We start from the raw sequence: 14,381 nt of genomic DNA, 5'->3' as shown, positions 1-14,381 counted from the left end.
CTAAAGCTCGTCCATAGAGGAGCTGCTACCCGTTAGGGCTTTAAAAAAATCAGTATTAGTTCCCTACTCCTGTCTTCCCTGTAATCGATGTTCTCATTTATGCCAAAATAACAGTCATTTTCCTTTTTCATGTTTGCTGGCATTGCTTCCATTTCTTCATTTCGTCCTACACTTCTTCATTGCTGTTAGTTGTCCTTTTATCCTCTCTTCTAACTAAAAATTGTCTCAAGCCAAAACCACAGACACATATGTGAGCAACTTCAAACCAGTCCTGGGGTCCCCAAAGTCTTAATCCAAATCCAGTTTTTGCAGCTTGAGCCATCTCTAATTCCTAATTGCTCCTGTCATCTCTTTCTCACAGCCCTGGCTGTAAGCCACAATGTTTTATGCTGCATTCTGTGCTTGGAAGTAAAATTACAATGCCCTCTCTCAGTCTTAAAACCATATTTATTTTCTAAGTGCTTCCTTCCACCAACTTCTTTGCTGAAAATTTTGTATATGAGCTGTTGTCAGCATTTTGGCTATAAAGCACACTAGCACTCACGGCATGTAGCAAAAAGCCACAAGCAGCATGCTGCCTTGTGGTCACTCCCCAAAGAGAGGACACCTACATTTTTGTATATGGTCCAAGGACTTGGATTTGCAAAGCATTTTTCCTAATTAGTATTTCTTGTAAATTAAATAAACAGTCCTCAGCATAGGAATTAAAAACCTGTGTGAGAATCCAAACCACAAAGCTATAAAGACCTATAACTCATGATGTTCTCTTTTTAGTGTTCTGAGATTGCAAACAGCCCCAGCATCAGAAACACAGAGCAGCCACCGAAACCCAGAATAGCCAAGTGTTTTGGGCTCCCTGCTAGGAGGTGGGAAAACAGTTTTTTTTATGAGCCTCAAGAAAGACAGAAAACTGAAATAATTTCTTTTAGTATTCTGGCCATCAAGATGGTGATTTAACAGTAGCATCAGCAATAAATTCCCTCAGTGGGTTATAAAGGAAAGCGTTGAGCACCATTGCATCTTACATAGAGGGCAATGTCATATGCCTGTGAGAAAAAATCCTTTGAAAATATCTGCTGGATTAAGCTTTCATGACCCTTACTTTTAAACTTTTTTCTCATAGAGATTGCACTATTAATTTCAAAAGAGATACAGTATTCTGCAGGGGAAATACAGTTTTACATGTGAAATTTCCACTGATTTTAATAGAGTTTCTAACTGAAGGAAAGAATTTCTAGTTCCTTCAGTGAACTTTTGCCTAGAAATGAGACAAAAGGCTTTCATCACAATATGAAAATCATTACACTGTGTTTTGGAGTTGTTTTTAATTTCATGTTGATCTTTACCTTTTCTTCAGGGCTCTGCTATGACTTGGTAGACAAAGGTGATAATCCAGTAGTTTTCAGGAGATTTCCCACCTAACTATGTTATAAGGCTGAGGCCAGACTGTAGATACTGGAAGTTTCATGAGGCGTAAGCTTACGTGACCAACAAAGCCAGATGTGAATCCTCAGAACACTGACACATCAGCTCAGGAAATGCCAAAGGATAAAGGTTTATAAAAGTTGCATTTGTGAAACAGTCAGCTGTAACTTAGGAATATTTTTTTTCATAATAGTAACAGGGGAAAAGAACAGTTCTAGTATGCTACACATGATTCATACGTTATCTAATAATTGGAGGAGTGTAGGAAGCACAGTTTAGTTTAAAAAAACAAACCACAAACCAAAACAAAACCCAAACCAACACAGGCCAAAAATCCAAAGCAGCAGCTCCTTACTTAATGGAGCAACTAAAAAATTGAAAGATGATTCAGTTGCGCAGATAAGCAACATGTTCACAAAGGAGATAGTCTGAGCTTTCCCCTTTATCAAAGATTATCAGTAAGCCTAGATACAAAGATATTAATTTCACAGGTAAGATGTTGAAATGGATGTGACTTAATGGGTGCCTGACCCAAAACAAGCAGCAATCCTACCAAGTTTCTTCTGTATCTGGAGAACCTGATTAGACATTAACCAAAGTATCAAAATAACTTTGCCTTTTTTACAGTGAAATATTTTTGATAATTTAACTACCTTATACTGGAATTACAATGACATGAGATAGAGCAAGTTAAATTACTCTACATCAGGTGGTACAGAATATTCTTACTCAACCCTTGAATTTCAAAAATGGACAAATTTATTAGACCAGACTGAATCTCCAAGACATTGGAACTGGTCTAAGCTGTGAAGAGCCAAGGAGAGAAAATTCTGAATTATTGGTGATTCAGGCAGAATATATGTCATATTTTTTTTAATAAGAATTCTAAGTGAAGGTGGAGAATCCCTCTTCAGGCAGCAATGGCACACAGATAGTTTCATGTCAGGGCTATTACCTCTTCCCTGCCACCCATCCCAATATTTAAAGCAAGTCTCAGTAAAACTGATTCTGCCATCTGTCTTAGCCCCAGTATTACCATGAAAGTATAGAAAAATTGCTTTGCTCAAGTTTTTAAGGAATGACCAAGAGTTCTGCCTCCCTTGTTGTCCCTTTACTTTTCATTTAAGACATCTAATTATCAGTAAAATAGAGCTTTCAGAGCTGTCAGAAAAGTTAAGATGATCTGAGCTTTGTAGACATAACATGCTGTAGTAAGCTCCAAAATGCTGAACAAGAGCATCTCACAGTGAGCATCCAACAACTGTATGCCTCAATGTCACTTTGATTCAATTCCTTGTCTCTACAGTATGGTTAACAAATGCCACCATCTTGTAACTGATAAATGAAAAGAAATTCATTGCCTGTGGACTGCTTTGATATAAAGTGCTGAATATCACAGAGAGACACATGCAGAAATTAATAACTCTATCTTCAGCACAAGAGTGAATAATGTGCAGGTCCCAAGACCTAGAACTGCAAAGCAGTAAAAAGTTGTTAGCAGAGGACACTGAGGAGGGATTGTGTGTGTGCGCCAAATGATATTTGATACTCTCAAATGATAACACAAATGTCCAACATGGCCAAACTGATACTGTACATGAGATCCTCATGATTTTGTAGCCTCACTTTTTTAGTTCTTGATTTTCATACATTTTAATGCAATTTACAGTACATAAGACATACATATTCCACTGGTAAGTAACACACAACTCTTCTTTCCTTCTGTCCAGATTGAATATAAAGTGTTTATAGGAGACCCTCTTTGAAAGCTGTGTTTTAAAAGCCAATGAAGGGCAATGAATGAACTAGCGGTGGTCCTACGCTGCTTGAAATATCAGTGTCCAGATTTTGGAAAGGAAAAGGAAGTAATAAATTTTGCTTGAACTCACCACACGTTTTAATTGCACAGAACTCCCAGGGGGTGTTAGGGTCAAGAGTGTAGCACCACGGTCTCGGCTTGCCATCAGGATTGCGGCAGTAATTATCATCAAAGCCCTTGTCAGGATATCTGCAAACCACAACGAGAAACGCGTCAGGGAAGTCTTCCTGGCAACACTGCACTGCCTTCTGCAAGGTACTTAAAGGACAGACTCAGCAGAGGCAAACAAGAACTGGTTCCTATTAACCTCGGGTCTGATCCTGTAGGATGGATGCAAATACCCTTCTAACGCTGTTAAAAAGTTAATAACTTATAAACACTTTCCAAATCTGCAGCAGAGTCAGACCTCCACTGAGGGGACTCCCTGCTGGGCTAATGCACAGGGTACCGGATAGGCAAACTCCACTAATTGCAAAACTCTTGCTCTTGTGTCTGTCAACCCATGACCAGACACTTAAGCCACTCTTTTCTTTTTAAAACAGACCAATTAAATGTGGATTATCTAAATACTGCCTGCCCTGCTGGACTCATTAAGAAAACAGGTTCTTCAGTGCAACAGCCCTGGGTTCAAACTGGAAGATATTTTGAGCAGCTTTGCTATTAATGATAACTCCATTTTTGTAACAGAGCTTATTTTTGGTCATGCCCTCATTTCAAGCATTGGGAGAAAGAAGGAGTAAAATAAGTAAATAAATTCAGTCTCACTTTATCTCATTAAGACTTGATAATATTGTGCTATATTTAAATGCTTCCACATTCCTACAGCATCACTGATTATCAGACAGATATCCAAGGTATGTAGGGTTTTTTTGTATAAACACATGGTACTAACATCTGTAAACTTGAAGGAGATAAATGCATCAGGTTGGGGTTTTTTTTTTCTCTAGAGAATACAAATTGTCATGGCCTTCCAGTTTTATTGAAACGTGCTTGCAAAAGAAACAAAAAGTAGATTTGCCTCTGAGGAAAGCCTGAAAAGTATGTAAGAGAGCAATAAAGTTAACTACTTGGGAACCTGAATCCATTTACAACTGCAAGCAGATGTGCTTCACACAAGCAGATGAAAATATGATTTACAAGTGCATGTTTTTGCTAGGATGCTTTTTCTGTCAAATGATCATACTAATTTTGACTCATTTGCAACTTGATCTCCCATTTCTTAGGAAAAGTCAGGTTCCTTCAACTATACAAGGGACAAGGATAAGGTTTAAGTAGAATTCAAAATAAAGAAAACAAAAATGACAACAAAACCACCAAGGAGAAACCTCACCAAACTAGTAATTCAATGGTAGTCAAGAAGCTGGTAGTAATTTCAGATCTAACAGCAGTACCCTATTCTCTATTAGGTGTAAAAAAATCTGTAAAGAACAAGTTATGTCCAAGGATTTCCCAAATAAATAATTAATGGACTAATAATACAGATGAAAATTATATGGGTTTGGCCTCCCAGTAGATGCAGTGATGAGCTTTGATGCTGGTGGAACACATTCCATGTCAAATGATATGGAAAGTACATGTTACCACCCAAGAACCAAGGTGAGTCCAGGAATGGCAAAGTATCTGCAGTCACAGCTCACAAAAAGCATTTCAAACAGCTCTTGATGCCAAGAACCCATGTTCTAGTATACAAATATCTTTCTTTGCACTGAATGCTCCATTCTTCCTAATATTATATGGCCTATTCCTACAGTATATCAAATAAAGGTTATTTACTAATTAAAACTTAGGTAGAGATGTTCTTCCATGATCAAGCCGTGAGTGTCTTCATGGGATAGTGTGGTGCCTGTGAGCCAAATTTTTTCACTGACTAGATCTACTTGTCCATTTCTAGAGCAAAACTAGACTTCCCAGTCAATAGTTCTTACCCCAGTATTAAGGGAAGCTTCTATCTTCCTTCATACCCAGCAAGCAACAATTGCTATAAAAAAGGCCAACTAATGCCTTTAAGAAACGAATATTAGCAATGACATAAATAACAGGGCTTCAAACTGTTCCACACAATTCAACAGCGAGGCTATGCAGGATTCCCTCAGAGCTGTCTCTCTGCTGTACACACTCCTCCCTCCCCAGTATATTTGGGCACAGACCCCTTTCTTAGACCTAAGAAAGAGCCTGAGGTGTGAGAGACCTTCTAGAACTCTACATATTTCTGGGTTTTTTTCCCCTTAAAACAGTAATAGCTATACTTCACTGCCAGAACTGAAATGAAGCATCAAGACACATATCTGGTGTCAAAATTAAGACTTTCTCTCTGTTTCTTGAGAAAAGGGAGGAGAGTATTAGCCAAAGAGATAAAATTTATTCTTTTTAAAGACACAGATGCTGATCTCCAGCTCCTCTGGAAATAAAATGAAACTTAGTATTTAAAGCTCTTCACCAATATTTCTTGTCCTCTTTTGTTGTTGTTTGGTTGGTTGGTTTTTTGTTTGCTTTTCTTTTTGTTTGGTTTTTTTTGGGGTTTGTTTTGTTTTATTTTTAAGACATGTAGGACTGGAAACTTGATTTTTTATAAAGTAAATTTTCATACAAGAGATATTAATTAGTGTAAATTATTAGCATCAGGGTAATAATAAAGTGATGTCTGCAGTTATTCACCTCCTATGATACACTTCAACCCTACTTTCCTCCATGTAGTAGATATTTTCACAGGATGTTTGAGCAGAAAAGGACAAAAAAGTTTTCCCCTTATGATGCTCTATGCCTAAGACATTATCCTCAGTGGTCTTCCTTCCATCCTGAGGAGAATACAAGAGAAGTGGAGTTTCAGAATATAATTCTGCATCCACTAAAAGCTGGAAATGGGCCATACAGGAATTGTTTGGGAGAATTCCTTCTGCTTGCTTCAATCACATCTCAGCAGAGAGTAAATATCTTCAGTAACTGACCTCTGAGGGGAGCAAATGTGTAACAATTCATTGAGGTGACAGAGAGTTGTATTTACCCTGAGGAAAAGCACTGTCCAACAGCATGCAGACCTGTGCATTTGGAAACATTACCATCTTTACCAATTTTCTTCATCATTGTAACTGATGAATCCATACATGAAAATAGGTTTAAATCTGTCCAGATAATCCTTCCTGGTTTACAGGTTATTTACATTACACCTGGATGATATATTCTAAGTGTCTCTAGAGACTGGTATATTTTAATGGGTCATTTGTTCCAGACTTTTCTCTTATTTTCAATTTATACAACTACGAAAAAAAAACCCACCAAAAACCCAGCAAACCAAAACCTTCAGCATTTTAAAAATGTGGTATAATTAAAGTATAATTGCTGCTACTTTTAGTGACCATTCATAGAGCTAATTAACATCAGTGTATCAGAAATATGCTGGACTACATTACTCTTCTGAAAGCTCACTGAAGTCAGTTCAATCTGGACGGGTTGCTTTTTGATTAAAAAAAAAACAAAAGCACTTTATTACTGTCTGAAAACTTTCAAGAAGATGTGTTCAGAAGGAATTATTTCAAAGAGGAATACGATTGTTCGTAAGACTGTGGTTAGTCTGAAAAGTCATTTTGCAAAACAATCAGAAATTAATGGAAAAAAAGAAATTTCCTCCTGACAGTAAAATTATTATTGTTTGTACCCATGAGTTCTATAAATGTTTCACTCCAAAGGAACAAAACTGTTTCTGTGACTTATTCTAGAATACACAGTAAGTGCATGGTAGAACTCAGAAACAGATTATCTTCAGTCCTGCTCTGCTAATACAAAATATTTATTGTGGCAGAACAATGGGATAGACTGCTATTATTCATGAAACAGATCATCCAAGCCAAGGGAAAAAAGAGATTATACCACATAAGCTCCAAAACTCCAGATCCTCAATGTTTTGTTGAATAATCAGGCTTTCTAAAGCCCACCAGTACCCATATCTTTTAGAACAAACATAATGCTTTATTTGGTGAAACACTTTAACATTTAAAAAGATACTTTCAGTGGAAGGTCTTAATGATTCTGATGTTGTTGATTCTTGGAGTCTTTGTCTGGCAGTTTAAGTTTATTCAAAACAATATATAAATTGAATTAATCCAAAATCCAGAATAAAACTAAAATGAAACTGTAGCCCAGTTTGAGATGAACAGAGACCCCCTCCTGTGTGGCCTAACCCCTTCCCAGCCTCTCCCTCCCACAATACTTTCAGAAGTGTGTATTATAGATGACCCTTTGTAGTTGGATGAATTTGGCCCTGTAGGACAAACGCTAACAGGGATGAAATTTGTCTTGTTATTTCTGACTCAGCTTTTGGCACTGTGAATCAGTGCCTAAATTAAAAAGGAAAAAAAAAAAAAAAGAAAACAAGTCTAATAAAGAAATCCATGTTCATAAAATGCTAAACAGAATGATTAAATCCTTTCCCAGGGTGAATAAACAGATGTAATGGTCAAACAGTTCAGTCAAGCAAATTGGATACTTAAATGTGATTATTATGGAAGGTCACCTACAGCTTTAAAGCTGTTCTATATTGCAAAAGGGAGGATATTGTTATTTGACAATATTGGAAGTTTACATTCATCAATTGTGTTAAGAGATCTAACAAAAATTTATTACTTTAAATCATTATTTATTATGTGATTAAGGTATTTAAGCTGACTGCAGCTGCATACCAATACATACAGAAATATTCAGAAATTATTTATTTACTGTCAATGAACTAGGGAGGAATTTTTGATCAATTAAAGAAGTAGCAGCATTAGCACACTAGTCAGGCACAGGATGCAACCAGAACTGCACAAAACAGCCTCTACTCTCCATCCTGCATCTCCATTGTGTCAGTAGCCAGCCTACACCAGGGGCCATGAGCCCAAGCATCTAAAACTGGTGAACTCCATAAATTTCAGTTGAGCTAATGCTAGTTTTGCTCAGCTGGTTCCAGAATGTGTGTAATTTTCAAATTATGACCACATGGTCTTGCTTGGGGGCAGGAGAGGTTACCTCTCTGGACGAAATTTGTGCTTGTGTGGTCTCTGAAGATCCCAGCGCTGACACTCCTTGCCTGTCTCGGTGTGATCCATTGGCCCCCTGTAACTCTCTCCATTGCAGGTCATGCATTCAACTAGGACAAAAAAAATGGACACTAGTCATTTACTACACTAATGCTTACACCATAAAAAAACAAACAAACAAACAAACAAACAACCCCCCCCCAAAAAAAAACAACAGCAAAAAAAACAACAAAAAAACCAACCCCCCCCCAAAAAACCCCCCCACCAAATTAAAACCAAACCATCCCCCCAAAAAAAAACCAAAAACAAAACCACAAAAAACTACAACCAAAACAAAACCAAAGAAATCAGCATAAAAAAACCCAATGTGCCATTGCTTTTATATAATGATATCAACCTAAAGAGGTACTAAAAAAGTATATCTTTCTGTTGGGTTGGTATGTGTAATGCCCTTCGGAATATAATTTTATGTTTTAATGTTAATACAGATGCTTAAATTTTATATCACTTTCTAGGACACTTCCAGTTTTGAAGCAGGTAGAGGGGACCTACTAGAGGCATTCATGCTCCTACCATTCTTTTACTAAACTTACAGTTAGTAAGAGAGACACATAGCTATGGAAAAAGTATTTTTTAAAGGTGATATTACCTAATTAGCACCTAATTATTTTTCTAAATCACTCTAAGTCACAGTATAATTGCAGTACAAGTTTAAGTGCAGAATATTGGCGAAATCCCAATTTTAGTGCAGTAAAGTATGTCTCTTTATATATCCAGCACTTCCAGCTATGTATGATACTGTATCTTTTTGAAGATTATGGTTTTTGGCAGCTTAAACTAAGGTACATTTTCAGTGTGGGAAAGAGGATAGGGTGCATGGAGGGAGAGTGGTCAAAAGTTACCAAAGGAATTTGAAAGCATTGTTGAACAAAATTTAGAATGAAAGGTCTGAAAATATAAAAAAAAAAATCACCAGAATTTACTGTAGACAAACTTCTCACGTACTCCCTAATTACAGTAATTGTAAGGGAGAATCATTTAGAAAATACTATTTTAAGGAATTGCAGATATCACAAACCATCAGCTACCAAAGTCCTCATCCTAAATTGAGCTCCAGGTCAAATATCCCATTTGCAGTTCACATAAGTTTATCTTTAAATGACAGATTTTTAGCAAATTCTCAAGCTCTGTGTAAATTATTCTATTCCTCCTTCTCTTTCTTTCTCCCATCCAGTCTCCCTCTCTCCCTCCCTCTCCTCTTTCTTTCCTAAGGACAGCACAGCTATTGCATGTAACACATTAGCAGGAAAATTAAAGGCATCCTATCTTGAAAATTTAAATAAGTTGATTGACTGGAACTGAATTGGCTGATTAGCAAGATATAAGAGCTTAATTTGGAGGTTAACAGAACTTAAAAGTCAACAAATGCAACGGTGCATATAAAGTGTCTTTCAAATTCTCTGACTTGAAAGTCAAATGGGGTTGGATTTGCTAAGAGTTATACTTATTTACAGTATTTATTCAAAAAGCAAAATGCATGCTTATCTTAAGCTTTCATCTTGTAATCCAGTATCTATATTTTCATCGAAAAGAAGACGAAAAGCTGATTTTACCATGGAATGGCACTAGATGATTTTATCACATAGTAATACTGAAATTGTAATGGATTCACTATAGACTAGACCAGATAAAAAAAAAAAAAGGATCACATTTGTGTGATCAGCACAACTTCATTGTTCAAGCTCCTCCATAACCTGAATAAAGCTGCTGAGCCTGAAACCTTCCAGCACACTGGAATTCCACAAGATCTCCTCTTCCTCTAACAACTTCTTTTTTTGCTATGTGAGTTACTCTCACTGAGAAATCACCCATTCTTTCTCTAAAGGCTGTGAGCAAGTGATTGCTGGGAGCTCTGAGCAGAGGCAGCTTTCTGCAGGAGCTGTGCTGGGTTACCTTCTGAGCACAGGGGGATGTCACAGACTTCGTGGCGCGTCTCTGGGCTGGTGGTGAAGCACCACGGGCCCCCCTCTTCCCCTCGGGGGTTCCGGCAGTAGTTTTCCCTCAGGTCTTTTCCCCGATAGCTCGAAGGCAAAAAGCTAGTTTTAAAATGACAATCATTACAGTATAAGAGCATGCAAAGGTTGGGGTTAATCATACTATTTTTACAAACAGTTAGAAACAAGCACATCTCTGCTTCCTTCTCCCTCCACCCTGTCTAAGCAAATGCACACACCCAAATATCTGTCCGTACACAAATACACATCTTCAGTTGGGATTACTCAACCTAAATGGCCTAAATCTGGGACAATTTGTCTAGCCCATAGCGTGCTCAAGAGAGTTTTACTCCCATCCCTCAGCTGTCCAGAGACAGCTATCTAGGGCAGAGCCAGAGGCAGTCACACACTCCCTGCCAGCCTGCACTGTGCTCTCCTTCAGGAGCTCTGGGTGCATAGGGGCAGATTGGGTCTGTAACCACGAGAGCTGTCTGTCCTGTGCATGCTGGCACGTACAACAGGTCCAGCTGGGCTCAGAGCTCACCTACAATGTGAAACCCACAAGTAGAGAAACCTCTTTGCATCCCTGGTCAGGCAGCAGCAAGAACTGATCAGCAGCATGCAAGTGTGACCAAGTCTGTGCTACACCTCACTGAGAGGCTTTCACTGCCTGAAACCAGGGACTGCTTTGTATTTCAGCACAAGAGATTTCCCCAGATGCCATTTTAGCTGTTCTTAGCTAAAAAATGTTCATGTTCTTTTAGCATGTTCCTTCATGCTCTGCCACACTGTTGCACCTCAGGCATTTAACAAAACTCCAGCTGACTTAACATGTCCAGGATCAAGGTGGTTTCTTCTCAGGTATCTGTGAAGGTATGTGCTTACATCTAGAGAAACCATGCCATATACAGTGACACACACACACACTTCATATAATATAGTAATGCACCTTTTATTCTAGAAGTATCTAATATTTTATTTGGAGTGCTTTGGGAGAGAGAATTAAGAAGAAAATTTTGGCATGACATTTTATTCAAGTTTTATTCCCATTAATGAAATACTTGAACTCACTGATGTGAAAAATACCACTTTTAATGACATTGAGGTTCTAGTCAATGCAGCATGGAAACATCATATAAAGATGCTATTTTATTTTTGGTGCTTGAATAGATTAATTTTTATGTCATTCCTGCTGCCTATAAAAGTGGTGCTTCTTTTTTCTCCTCTGTATCCTAATAATGAAAGTATCTTAAACTTTTTTTAATTAAAGACTCTCAGGTGAACATTTTTGATGAGACATTCACACCTGCATATGGGTTAAAGTGGTATGTCAGTGCCTATTAGACTATTCTATTTAACTTTTCTGCTCATTAGAAAATATAGGGAAAAGGCATCTCAAATTACATCAGATATACTGTAAGAGCATTAAAAAAAAAAAAAGTCTAAATTATTAGCACTAGGGATGCAAGATGGGTCAGATATATAAATGGCTTCAACAGGTACTGAAGCAAAGATCTTGAGAGAGGAAAGGATGAGTTGCAGCAAAGATCTACCCAGAAATGGAAGAAAGGGCCACTCCTAAAACTGATGATTCAGTTCATCTCCATTAAGTAAGGATAGAAAATAAAAAAAGCCAAAAACTGAAGCCAGTAGGAGTAATGGTATAAACAGATTCAACCACACAAAAGCCATGGAAACTAGCCAAGAGTCTACAAAGCATTGGTCTGCTCTTTGACCATTTCTCTTTTAGACCTTTATACATTGAACTTTTCAATTTAAAACTCTCTTAGAGTCTTAAATTTGTACTAGGATAGAGATGTCAATAATAGAAAGCAGAGTTTTGCTGGGAATCTCTGTGTTCTGATGGAATACAAATAAAAATATGACTTGCTAGATTGAAGCAAAAGTTTAAAGTTTCAAGATGTTTCCATTCTTCCTAGAAATATAATTCAAAATCATTAAAATACATTTCTCCTTTAAATATGAAAAAGGAATTTATTTTCCAATGGCACTTTGTGATAATCAACTGTTGAGAAAAACCAACCTACAAGGCTAAGCCTTTTGTACTAATAAGTTCCAACACATCACTACTGTCTGCTTCTTTCCACCTCCCTCATGTCTCTGATGATGAAATCATATTTTCTGATGTTGAAAAACAAAATTAGCATGCAGCCACCTCATTTATCCGGTGACCTTTTAAAAATTAAACCCATTGCACAAGGCAGGAGAACAGTCACTCTCATAAAATTCATCATAGAAGAGTGGCTGTCCAAATGCAATGGATACAACTGTGAATGGGATAAAACTGTGTATGCTGGGTATTAAAATGCAATTTAGTGATAATATGTGCTATCTAGACACTTTCCTTTCTCTTATTATATAAAGTCACATGTATATTATGTAGAATAAATGCTCATTTTTGCTTAGGTTATAAAGATTAAGAATTCTGTCACTTCTGAAATGTGAAGATATCTAATTCAAGGTGCTGAGTCTCAAGAAGTCATTGCTGTGGGATCTGGTGGTATTTATGGTTTGCTCCCAGTTAAGAACAGGTCTGGTCCCAAACTGAGGAGCAGACACTGCTGTCTATACTGTAAGAGCCAAGTCCAGTAAGTCTAAGCCTGAGGCTCAGCTTTGTAACACATCATAAGAGGACAGAATTCAACTATCCTTTGCCTTTTAATGTTGTTCCAAGATATCCTCTTGCACACTGGATTGATTTGGTCAGGACAGGACTGAGCAGTGCACAGCCCAGTTCCTCAGCAGCCATCTCCAGTTTGGCTCCTCCTAAACAAACTGCTGACCCTGGGAGTCTGGAGCAAAAGGCGGCAATGTGGATAGCAAACTTATGGGTGAAAGGACATTTTGGTTTTGTCTCTTAAAGTTTTATTATCTACATGGTTAAAGCCAGTACAAAAGAGTTTAAAGAGGAGTGGTTCAAGAGTACACCAGTATTTTGTAGTCCTTTAACTGGTTTCCGGGAACATTTGCTGGGGATGAGTCTGTTTTTACCATTACTCTTGCTGGCTTCAGGTTTTGGCTTTCTTCTCTTTTTCCTTAGCCAATAGAGTTCAACTGGATTTACTCTCAAGGTGTAAGTTTGGCCTCAGTTTCTCACTGTACCAGATCCTACTCTGAAAAGATAAGTCCTGTACATGCTCCCTCAGTGTTTAGCTTGTATAATCTGAAGGGAAGGATTTGAAAAACCTCTTCAGTCCTTTCCATGGATTTTTGCCTGGCCTAAGTGCTTCATAGAGTTTAACATATTTCATAAATAACAGAGAATTGACAGTAACTATGCAAAATATACTAACAATACACTAAGCAAATAGGTGATCTACTATCCCCTGCTTCCTAATAAAGTGGTTTTCAAAATTGCTTATTCCTTGGGAGTTGATTAGTAGACAGTGATGAACTTCCAGACCCTGGGCTGAAATAACGCAGATGTTTTGTTTCTGCCAGTAGCTAAGAGATCAAAAGGATATAAACAGCTTAAAAAAAAAAAAACAACACAGGAAAAAAAGAGATACAGACACACAGGCTGGCATTAGGAGAGAACTTTTTGGAGAAAGTCCAAGATAGGGATTCTCTGGGATCTGGAGAATGGCATCTCTTGGAGAAAGGCAAGAATATACCTAGGAGATTTTGTTTTCTAATGTTAGTTTTCCCATAAATTCTTATGCTTTATGGAAGCTGTCTGAGCACTATTCCCATTGTCTCTGCTCCTGAACTCTTACCTGTGCTCATGGGGGATCATTGAATTCCAGGCCTGACACTGGATACCACTTTTGGTAACAGATATTGTTCCTTTATAGTCTGCTCCTTTTCCAATGATACAATTTCTGACATAATCTATTGAAATAAAAGAGAAGAAAATGAGGGATTTGGTTTATGTATGAAAAACTAAAGCTCATCTTCTGCTTTCACATAAAATAATTATTACCATTTACCTTCCTAAATCTTAAAAATACTGTTTATTTGTTGACATAGATGCCTATCTTTTTTTTTTTTTTTTCCCAAATATTGATCACTATCTGACCACCAAAAAATTCTGGAAAAGTTTCCAATGTATCTGATGGAAAAAAACTCCATGTCTGAGGACTTATGTATTTTACTCATTAGTACATAAGA

The 14,381-nt window shown here is 37.5% G+C and overlaps 1 protein-coding gene across 1 annotated transcript in view; it reads right to left on the bottom strand.

Moving 5' to 3' along the window:
- HGF (hepatocyte growth factor) overlaps positions 1-14,381 on the bottom strand; it is a 54,418-nt gene that overhangs the window by 23,932 nt on the left and 16,105 nt on the right. The window contains exons 4-7 of the mRNA XM_059471752.1: positions 13,988-14,102; positions 10,210-10,352; positions 8,246-8,366; positions 3,315-3,433 (exon numbers count right to left, since the gene is read on the bottom strand). Coding sequence (XP_059327735.1) covers positions 3,315-3,433; positions 8,246-8,366; positions 10,210-10,352; positions 13,988-14,102 — 498 coding nt within the window. The remainder of the gene's footprint in view (positions 1-3,314; positions 3,434-8,245; positions 8,367-10,209; positions 10,353-13,987; positions 14,103-14,381) is intronic.

The sequence above is a fragment of the Ammospiza nelsoni genome, chromosome 5, assembly GCF_027579445.1.
Source record: "Ammospiza nelsoni isolate bAmmNel1 chromosome 5, bAmmNel1.pri, whole genome shotgun sequence".
NCBI lineage: Eukaryota > Metazoa > Chordata > Aves > Passeriformes > Passerellidae > Ammospiza > Ammospiza nelsoni.
The sequence above is the reverse complement of the archived record's forward strand: the minus strand, read 5'-3'. Positions and strand labels throughout refer to the sequence as shown.